This window comes from Seriola aureovittata, chromosome 15 (genome assembly GCF_021018895.1).
Source record: "Seriola aureovittata isolate HTS-2021-v1 ecotype China chromosome 15, ASM2101889v1, whole genome shotgun sequence".
Lineage (NCBI taxonomy): Eukaryota > Metazoa > Chordata > Actinopteri > Carangiformes > Carangidae > Seriola > Seriola aureovittata.
In genome coordinates this window covers 14,380,555-14,392,125 of record NC_079378.1, presented here as the reverse complement: position 1 = coordinate 14,392,125, position 11,571 = coordinate 14,380,555, and the positions used below count along the sequence as shown (strand labels likewise).

Sequence of the window (11,571 nt, the reverse complement as noted above, 5' to 3'; positions counted from 1 at the left end):
GGAAATTGAGCAGAAATTGAGCAGCAAAGCACGGCTGCTCTCGTGGCCCGTGAGCCATGAAGCCACAGAGGATCAGGGCCACCTCAGACAACAACCGGGCTTGCAAGAGAAATCGGGCTCTAGAGCACGCACAACTTCTCTGTCTGAAGCTGCAGATGCAAGTCATTGATTCTTGGGAGCACGTCACCAAATGACCCTAATTGATAGTTTGTAAAGGAGGTCACTCTATATTTTTCCTGCTCCTGAATCTGAAACAAGCTCGGAGCAGAGGAAGGAAGGAACAAGGGAGGAAGAAGCAACACATTAACCTTTAATATGTGAGAAGGAAAATGGCTGCGCACCAGCTCTATCTCTACAATTTTCTCTTTTCATTGAGGAAAAGTACTATTTCATTCATGCCATTTCCGTTCATTCATCAGCTGGGGCCAGCCTAGACTCACAGTGCCATCTCCACACCAACATTCTTATCAATGGAAGTGACGTCAGCACTGCCTGCAGCTGGGGGGTGGTGTTGGTGGGGGGAGGAGGGGATGGTGGTGGTGGTGAGGGCGTCACGTGGTCCACTGAGGGTATATACAATAAAGTTGCGCTGATCGTGGTGCTGAAAACATTCACTCAATTGTACATTAGCACCGTTGCTGCTGCCATACAAACACACCACACAACTAAATAAAGAACCGCCGGTTTGGTTTTTTTTTTTCTTGATGTTGGTCACAGGCTGAAGAGAGAGAGAGAGAGGGGGAAAAAAAGACAAGAAATTCTCTCAGGTGATCCACTATTCATGAAATAATCTTGGCTTTACCCGCGTTGTGAGTTTCACCACTTCCCCACCCCCCGAGTGGGACTCCAGGTAAGTGGAACGAAATCTCTATCATTCACCAGCCATACTAATCAGAGAGATTAGGACGTTTTCTAAGTGTTATTTATTTAGTTATTATTGAATTATGATTTTTTTTTTGTACAAAGGAGGAGTGATGCTTGTTTTAGGCTTGTGGAGTGTGGAAGAATTTCCTTTAAAATCTTTACTTTATCAGTAGAATTGATCTGTGTGCTGCGACTGTTGGTTGTGATAACTGTAAAGTAGATGTGAACTCGAACTGTTTCTGTGTCACCTTTTTAAATTAAGTAAAACGGAATACATTGTGTTACTTCAGGTAATCGGTCATTTCTTATACTTTTTTTGTTTTACATTAAATTGTAAAATGAACACATTTATGAGCAAACCAAGTTTTTTTTAAATTAATGTATTAATATGTATAAAAATAGTACTTAATACGTGTGATAACAAAAACAAAAGATCTTATTTTCTATTCATTTGGGGGGGGGGGGGTGAGTGAACAATTAATACACTACAATGCGTGGACAATTATATTTAATAGATATTTCTGAGTGCAGCTGCTGCTCAGAAGCTCCTGTAAAATTTCGGTTTAGATTTTTCAGACGTGAATGTAACAAAAAAAAAAAAAAAATCTTAGGATTTTAAAGCCACAGCAAGGTTTGATTTTCGATTTTCAGTTATTAATTTCTAATTAAATTAGAGTCTTAACCATATACTGCGGGGCAGTAACCTTATTAAGGGGAGTTCTTTCGTTTCCCACCTTGCTGATCCAGTTTATAAAAATGGAAATAGTTAAAATTGTGTTCTGCACGCGGTGCTGTGCTGCCCAAATTTGCGCTTGTCTGCATTCCACCACTGCCACCGAGGAGAGACATGCTCACAGCACGCAAGGACAAAGCCGCGTTTCTTACTCACTGACCCCCCGCTCCCCCCTCCCGTCCCTTGTGCAAAAAGACTTTATCCTCTAAAATTTATCATCCAGCTCATCTACAATTTGGATGGACCACTCAGGGACCGCAGGGTTAAATAGCTCAACCGTAGCCACCAGCTTTACGCATGACTTCCCCGTGCGTGCCGCCTCGAGACCAGTACCCTGGTCACATCGCTTTGATGCATGGAATACCAAAAATCACAGCTAATTCAGACACAGACCGCGGATCAGTTTTTATTTTCCGTATTATCCCTGTAAGAAAGAGACGCTTAAAATGGCAGGTGCGCGCGTTTTGGTTGGGTTGACTTGGAGGGCGAGGTGAGACTTTATTTCTTTAATACACCAGAAATTTTGACTGGAAATTCAATCTTTAACGTGCATTTCTTAACAGTTTAAGAGTTTGCTCCGTTAAATCTCACGACAAGACAAAAAAAACCCGCAAAACATCAGTGTGCATTATTCTCAATCGATTCGTCCGCGCGCTGGAAAGATAATGACCAGGTTAACGCACGACTGCAGACAAAAAAAAAAAAAAAAAAAAAACCGACTCGTGTTTGGGTTTGGGTGTAATATCTGTATGCGAATGATTATATTCCTCTTGAAAAACACGGACGGTTTAAGCGGCAAACATCTAAAGATGGTAAATACGGTCAGATCATTTATCTCTGTGTTTCCAGATGCACTCAGGTTTCCCAGCAATGGACCAAGATGGACCTTATAAGAAATATTATAAACTAGAATTTGATTTTCCGTTCAAGGCACTCGGAATAAAAAAAAAATCTGTTCTGTCAGAAGAGAAAGAGAAGCGTGCCACTTTCTTTGTTGCATTTGCCATGGCTCATTAGACTGCGTTTGGGTGCGTGCTTTGTCCTCCAACGTGTGTTCATTTCAACTGCTCACAGTGCTAACTGCTTTTGTGTGGTGAATTCAAGGTGAAATTGATTGTTTGGAAATTTAAGTGTGTTTATCTAAATTATATTAATTTATATATATATATATAAATATATATATATATATTTATTGTGTGCTCTAATCCTAAAGTCAGTGAAGTCTTTTTTACCAGTCATCATTTCTATTTTTTAGACTTTTTAAAAAAAAAATTGTTTTTACAAACAAGCTGTTCAATTCAATAATGCAGATTTGCTCATATTGCCACTGAAATTCCACATGATCATTGCTCCAGAGGAAAAACTACAACAAATGATGAATCATTTCTCATGTCTTTTGTCCCTCTCCCTCTGCCTTCTTCCCCTCTTCTTCAGGTGCTTAACCTCCCTCCTGCCAGTTCTGCATGGTCATGACCTGTCATCACGCCCCTTCCACAGCCCACCTCATCCTATTGGTCCTGCTCATTGTCACTCCACAGCTGGCTGGCACCGCCCCTGTGTGGGGTGAGGGAGGGGAGGGAGGGGTGGAGGGGCACACCCGGACAGACCATAGAGAGGACAGCCTCGCCCCCTTTCTCTCGCCCCCACCCCAGAGTCTCTCCAACCCTGACAACGTGTCCCTAGACCGGGGCCGGGGCCCAGGTCAAGATAACCAATCAGATAAAACGACGGACCCTGCGCAGGTGCTCGCTGTGCTTTTGGAGGCCCTGGACCACCCGGGGGAGAGTGGAATCCAGGGGAGCAGAAACAGAGACTGGGAAGAGGATCAGAGTCGGGAGCTGCCCTCCGTCGAAAGGTTGGAGGGTGGTGAGATAAGGAGAACGGGGCAGACAGAGCCAGACAGGGGGGAGGAGCAGGAGAAGGAGGGGCAAAGGGCTGATAAGGCTATTGAACAGCTAATTGTGGGCCATTTGACAGCTGCTCAGGCTGAAGATTTAAAGGAAAGAGAGGAGGAGGATGAAAACACAAGGTCAGAGGAGAATGCAGGGTGGTCTGTGGGACCTGAGCGTGTAAGTGAGGAGGGAAGGAAAGAAGAGATAGAGGGACAGGAGAAGGGGAAAGATTTAGAAAGTTTCTTAGACATCGCCAGACTAAGTTCCACCTCACAGGGAGATGATCTCTCTCTGCAGCGCAAAATAAGAGGCTACTTCCAAAACATTGACTTGGGTCTCCAAGATAATGAGATCCTGCCTCCTCTGAAGGGCTACAAGGCATATAACACTCAGCTAGCACGAGCAGGAAAGAAGCAGCACTGGCAGGAGAACCAGTCCCACAACAGACCCATCAAGGGGGGCAACTTTATGGATGACTTTGAGGATGAAGGAGAGGAGCTGGAGGAGGAGGTTGAGGAAGAAGAGGAGAGCCTCTCCCACATGGAAGAGGAGGCAAGAGCGCGTGCAGAGAAACAGGAGGTGCTCCGGCAGCAGGAGGAGGCGGAGCGTGCCAGAGAGGAGGAGCAGAGGCTGGCTGACATCGCCTCTGACATGTTGCTGCAGTACATGGGGAGGAAGCAGCAGTCCTACATGAAGCCCCGGCAGAAAAGCAGCATGGGAGCCGCTGGCAACACCGCCGAGGACAAGCGCTCCGAGGAGGTCCTCCCCGATGAAGACGACCTGGACCAGCAAATGATCGACAGGCTCATTGAGATCAGCAGCAAGCTGCACCTGCCTGCGGATGATGTGATTGAGATTATTAGTGATGTGGAGGAGAAGAAGAAGAAAAGGAAAGAGCTGCAACAGCAGCCAATCAACAGCAACCCTGTTGCCCCACGCTTCAGGCCTCTGGTACCTCCTCCTCTGGCTGCTCCGCCTATCTACCACTACACAGCCTCAAAAAACCCCAAGAAAGCCCCTTATAGGTACAACAAATCCAACAAGAAATGGCACAAGGACAAAGTCAAGTCATATAAGCAGGAATATTGGTATAAGCCTCAGAAGCAGCTTGACTACTGGTATAAACCCCAGAAACAGTTTTTAGCCTTCCCTTCCTATCCATACTACCAGAAGCCATATCGAGCATACTACCCTGTTTATTTCCCATATCCCAAACCACAATATTATGGCAAGCCCCCCCCCTCCAGAGACCAGCCGTTCGGCCCCCAGGAACTTGACCTCCAGGCCCCAAGGCGCAGGCATAGGGCTGGGGGTAAGAACCGTGGACAGGGCTGGAGGCAGCAACCAGCACCCCGACTGCCTCTCACCCCTTATATCTCTAACTATATCCTTCCTCACCCACGGACCTACCAACCCCTACCTCCCCCCAAACCAATCACCACACCCAGGAGAGGCAGGCGACCCCCATACTACTATCCGCAAATCACACCGGGAGATGACTATGAGGAAGATGGGCTGGTACCTCAGCTGGACAGTGAGGAGGAACTGGAGAACTTTATTGAGAGGATCTACATGAAGCGCAGAATGTATTGAGAGACCTTTTTGGGACATTTTATAGATCAGAGGGACCGACAGAGGTGGGATAGATATACAGTAGCTGGAGAAAAGCTAAAAGAGAGGTGAAAAAAAAGACTCAGAGGAGATATGTGTTTTGAGCCTGATGGAAATTTAAGGGACAAGAAGAAAAAAAGTTAGATTTATCTTGTTTTAATCACTGTATTTTTGTTGATTTTCTCGGTCAGGGAGAGGATGGAGGGGTCTCAGTTTAAACTCCCTGTAACCATGTTCAGCCTCTTGCTCAGTTTACATTTTTGAAACAGAACATACCATGGTGTATGTCTGCCTCCATTCAGGTCAATCTCTGATGCTCTTGCATTATTCAGAGATTATTAGAGGACACACACACAGGCACACCCACACTCTCCCCCACACACACACACACACACATGCACACGCACGCACACACACACACGCCTACATACAGTATGATCACATTTTTGACACATTCACAAGCAGACGTGCCCATTGTAAGAGAACCATGTTTACAACATCACTTTGTATTTTTGTTTTATATTCTGTATGCCATATTACAAAACTAAAGTAGTTCAATGACTTCTTATCTACAGAACTATAAAAAAAAAAAAGAACACTGCTATTGTCAAATGTTGACAGTATATTTTTGTTGTATTTGATGTGTGTAGACTACTGGTCAAAAGTTTTAGTACACTCCCATTTTTTCCTGTTTTTATTGAAATTTCAGCAGTTCAAGTCCAACAACCCTAAACGCGACAATGGAAGTAAATGAAACATTGAAAGTTAGTGCAAACATTTCCTACAGGTTGATGACTTCCAAACCCTCTGTCTGTGCAAACTGTGTTACTACACCCTCTGATGCATTATTAGGACAATAGTGTACTGCAGGAAGTAGTAGGCTCCTGTATATTACTACAGTTTATTTGTTCTATGCTTTACTTTCAGAAACACTGAGACATTGTGTTTACACTATGTAAATTTCAGTTACAAGTGGAAAAAATTGAGGTATTCTAAAACCTTTGACCGGTAGTGTAGTTGCCTTTCTTATTCCTGATTGGATCAACTTTAAACAGCTGCAATTTGCAAAGGTGCCAAATACACACATTTCAGTTTTTCAAAGTCAAGATTCAGATTTTTGCCTTACAAGCACCATGGTTCTATAAGGGAGATATCATAATGCATAATATTATCAGCACTGCCGGTCCCAATGTAGAAACCCTGTGGACTCCAAAAGCACAAACTTAAACACTAAACACTTCCAACCTGGTGGACTAAGGGTTTTCAATCATTTTGGGATCCAGAAGTTGTTGTGTCAACATATTTATAGCAGAGCCACAATCGCCACCTCCACACAGTACTCCTTGCCCTTGTAGGAGTTCTTCATATATATATATATATATATATATATATATATATATATATATATATACACACACACACACACACACACACACACACACACATATATATATATGTATATATGTATATATATATATATATATATATATATATTTTTTTTTTTTTTTCTCTCATTGGCCATATCCAGTTCACATCTTTTCTCACATATTTTTTGTGTCTTCTCACATTCTTCTTTTGCCATTTTCCTTGTATCATATCCATTAGCTCATTTCCCTTACGTTCCACGAAAAAAAGTACTTGAAATCACACTATCTGTTCTGCAGCCTTTTAAACAGATCTCCACCAAGAGGCTACAAACATTTTATTCATTTTCAGAAGAATTTCATTGAAAAGTTTCAGGCCGGGGAGTCAGGGATTGTGCTTAAACCGTTAAATGCACGTCTTTCTACTTGCATCTTAAAAAATGAACAAAAAAAAAAGAACAAAAAAAAGAGAAAAAATAAAACAGTATGGAGAATTCAAGATGGTTGTTTTCTCTGAATAAACTGTGAACATAAAAAAAAGAAATCTCAAAGGAAGAGGGCCACTGTGTCCACAGTGAAGCCATCTGTCTTGTAAAAGGAGAGTGTTGTTGTTGATGTCACCTTTAGCATTGTAAGATGTACAGTGTGAAATAAATATGCCCGTGCAATGTGTAAATAACAGCATGATGATTACTAGTTTTGCTATATGATAAAAAATAAAAGCAATTATTTTATTAAAGTTCAGTTTTTTAATGGCTTTTTGGAGAGTGCTGTTTTACTTCTATAGCAACGAATGTAGCAAAAACACTTCATTCTTGAGTAATAAATAAATGAAATATCAAAATACACACAAGAGGAAGAAAATCAGTCGCAGCTTAGTGACAGCACAACTCATATATGTCACAGTCGCATCAGTATGGAGACAAATGAAGAAAAAAAACCTATAGAGGGAGTTTATTATATTCCCAGACAATTAAAATGAACATGAGAAAAACAGCAAGAATGGGACTGAAAGGGGGAGGAATAACTGAAGAAAGGAAAAATTCTGAAGGAGGGAGGGAAACGGTAACTGCAGTGATTGATGAGTCACATGATTGGTGGATGAGTCATCCATCTGTACACTTTACTGCGCAGGACCACACACTCCAACACACACAGACAGACACAGACAGACAGACACACACACACACACACACACACACACACACACACTCTCTCTCTTTGAGCTGTATAGTAATTTAGCTGCTGGCATTCAAGATAAAGATTGAGTCATGTTCGCTCCTGCCTCAAGCCAGCCAATCGGCCGGTGGAAAGGTGTTTGGTTGATAGATTTTGCCATATCTTGTTTCCACACCTCCTCCTCACTCTTACTTCACACGGGCAGTATGCCCTTCTGCTATAATTTCCTTGAAGTGCTTCTGGCTGCTACTTGTTTGGCATCAGAACAAACCTTATGTATGCTGTCAGTGGTACAAATACTGACAGTGATTAGCAGGCTGTCAATATGGTCTAATCGCATGTTATCTTGCCAGCTTGCTCACCAGTTGATTGGAACGGTATCGTTCATGGCTTTATCTTGGCTTGTTAAGTGATTCTTGGACATCATGTTATGATTTTTAATTACAGCTTGTAACCTCTGTAGATATCCAAGCTGGATATCCACTGACTGACTGTAAAGATGAATGGTGGCCACAACTCCCACTGGCCATCAGCCAGTTAATTGGGAAAAAAAGAAAAGAAAAAGACACAACAGCAACAGAGAAGCTGAGAAATGAGTAAGTGACCCTTATCTGAAACATTTATAAACAGTATGTCTAGCAGTGTAATAATATGACACCCAGCTGTGTTGTATTGTTGGTAGGAAAAAGCAAAGAAATTGTTCAACATTCTGGACATTTGCAGAGAGTTACATGAGAAGATCAACACCACTCATATCTATACAGTGGCGATCCTAGACTCTGGGGGGCCTCAAAGAAGCCCCCCTCCCCAACACCCAGGGGTCCCCCTTAGGGAGGTTTTGGGGCAACAGAAGTGCAGTGTATAGTGTCTTTATGGGAGGTTTAAGGGGGTTTATAGTTCTCATGGCAAAATGTGCAAATATGAGTCGCCATCAGGGGTCCCTTTCCCCCTTGGGGGCCCCAAACATTTGCCTGGTTTGCCTCTCCTGACAGTGCACCTCTGTATTTATGGCTAGAGTCAGAAGGCATCTTAACAGAGCATAAGAATTAAACAATAAATAATAATTAATTCCTTGATATCTAGTTCCCATTTTGTTTCTCTTAAAGTGGAACTCAATGCCAGTTTTATCCAATCCAATCCAATATCGGTTCTGATGCATTGATTGATCTACTCTTTTAAAGAGCTTTAAGGAAGGGCAATCATCTTTTCCCATGTTATCTTACAGTAGCCTATCATATACATTCAGAAACAGGGGCTCTAAAGCTCAGTAGAGCTGAGTCCTGATGTTGAAAGTAGTTCCTAATTGTAAGGAGAAACTTCTAAAATATAGTATCAGTTCTGATTGTAATCTATTAATCTAGCCATCTAAAATGTGTCATTTAATTTTTAACTGATCTATTTTCTTAATTTAATCTTATTTAATTTTATGTCATTTATTGAGATGAAAATAAAATATATATCTAATACTACATTAATAATTTAATTAAATTTTTCACTTGAGCACTTTTCATTTAATTTATTTTTACGATTACCTTATTACTCATTCATCATTCATTCATTCATTCATTCATTTTCATTCATTCATTCATTCATTCATTTTCATTCATTCTGAATGAATGAATACCTTATTTCTGTAAATTATATTAAATTACATTTTAATTCTATATAAATATCTCAAATAAAATATATATAAATATTTATTTAAAAGTAATTCAATAAACAGTTTTATAGATTTTTTTTCAATTTTATTAAATTTAATCTCATTCCTCTGTTTGCACGTAAGTGATTTTGACTGAATATTTGATTTCACATGCACCGACACAGTGGTCACCTGTCAACCCATGGCTGTGGACGTCAGTAGAGAGCAAATTAAGTTAAGACACGACTCTGCCCCAGATCTCTGCTGCCCGCTGGATGATTTCTGTCACATTGCAAACATCAATGATAGGTGTTTGGACTGAGCTGTCCTGACTGGACGCAGTAAGACTTTTCTGTGTACTCCGTCTCTAAATGATAACCAAGATGAATACAACATTATCAAATTAAACATGAAACTTTGGTGCAATTGCCATATAACTGAGACTATGGTGTTCCGCACAACAGTCAAGTCAAATCAGTTTTGTATGTAGTCCTCTCAAAATGAATGGGTTGATGATTTATTAATGGTTATATGCTACATGTAGGACTTTTGACCACACTTTTATACAGTAGTATGAAACCTGTGATACAATGTATAATGTCTTAGAGAATTTAGATCCACCTCTCTGTAGTCCAACAAAATTTTTCAAGCTAATTTCTACCTCATACAGTAGACGTAACAGGTTTGAGACCTGAGAATGTGGCTAAGCAGGTCCACTCTGGTAATACATGTGGTCCACGCAGAGGAAACACACACCATTGCTTATCAAAACGAGCCCTTCATAAAGTCCCCTTTCACACCTTGTTGCCAAGCTGTGAACAAAAAGAGCATTGTTGAGATGCTGCTATTTACATTCACACATTCATATTTCTGTGGCATTCTACACAATTGAGATTTAAAAAATTTTTCAGCACAATGGGATAATTGTGTGTCAAGCTTTAGATCACATTACGTCCTTATAGTAATCATTTATATTTTGCCTGGTGGGTGTGCTATAATTAAAATGCAATTTGAATTTGTCAAAAGCCTCCAACTCTCACAGGCACAAAATCTGGTATACATCCAGCTCCTAGCACAAAAGAGTCTGACAGCGCAGCAATTCATCAGTAAAGGCCCCAAGAAGCCCATGCATTTACAGTAGCAGAAACACAAGGAAAAACACAGCCATTACTAGTATGAATATTCACTTAATACAGCTATAACACCTTCAAAATATGTTCAAGTAATCATCGTGAATTTCTACAGCAGTGGGATATTGGTTTAACCTTTAACGTTAAATGTTAGCATGATATTAGCTAAGAGGTCTTTACTAGCCTAAACATATACAAATGTTTTTGCGCTCAAAGTACAAAATCACCAACATTGGCAAAACATCTGGTTCTGCAAGAGTTGGTGCAAGAAAATTTGTTTACACGTGGCTTGAAAAAAAAACACGAAAACCAAATGAACATTTCCAAACACTGATACAAAATGGATCACATTAGGTTGTATGGCAACTAGCAGGATCTTGTTTATGTTCTTTTTGTTCAGTAAACTGTAGTTGATGGTTTTTCCTTTTTTCTTATTCACATTTTTATGCCTTTGCACCGGTAACAAACACAGCTGGAGGCATGTCGTTTCAGGGTTGTATGCACACCTGTCCCATTCTCGTGGACACGATATCTCGGCAACACCTTGACACAACTTCTTGAAATTTGGCACAAACATTTACTTGGACTCAAGAATGAGCTGATTAGATTTTGATGGTCAATGGTCAAAGTTCCAGGTCATGGGGACCTCAGATAACGCTGTTTTGGCCTTTGCAATATCTCCGTAACACCTTGAGGGAAGTTCTTCAAATTTGGTAAAAACATTCACCTGGACTCAAGGACAAACTAATTAGATTATTGTGGTTAAAGGTCAAAGAGCAAGGGTGTGGTGACCTCACAAAACACTTTTTAGCGATTACTCAAGTCTTCACATAGCAAAATAGCACACAAATGATTAATATTTGATATGAATCTGGATAAACAGGGATGTAAACTGAAACTACTCTGAGTGGCGGGACATACAACCGCGAGGCGGTAATTCTAGTTTTCTGTGGGTATTGGGTTCTGTGGCATAATTATACTGGCAATTTGGCCAAGACTTTCTCATTGAAAATAAGAGATTTTGAGATCATTTGAATTAAACTAAGGTTTAAAAAAGCTGCCTACACTGTGCATGACCATAGCCTTCTTTTTTTTAATCCATTTGTTAATGTGATTCTTCATGATTCCACAGTGTTTTTCACTGAGACCGAGACCAAGA

At 40.9% G+C, this 11,571-nt stretch overlaps 1 protein-coding gene across 2 annotated transcripts; it reads left to right on the top strand.

Annotated features, from left to right (window-relative positions):
• Window positions 1-597: 597 nt before the first annotated feature.
• Window positions 598-7,221, top strand: si:dkey-175g6.2 (neurosecretory protein VGF). Of its 2 annotated transcripts, none has more exons than XM_056396565.1 (2): window positions 598-850; window positions 3,032-7,221. In XM_056396565.1, exon 2 carries the CDS (start codon window positions 3,061-3,063, stop codon window positions 5,080-5,082), a length of 2,022 nt encoding a protein of 673 aa, XP_056252540.1. In that variant the 5' UTR covers window positions 598-850; window positions 3,032-3,060; the 3' UTR covers window positions 5,083-7,221. The 2 variants fall into 2 exon arrangements, with proteins under 2 accessions (XP_056252540.1, XP_056252541.1); XM_056396566.1 differs by lacking the exon at window positions 598-850 and adding an exon at window positions 1,647-2,087.
• Window positions 7,222-11,571: the final 4,350 nt, after the last annotated feature.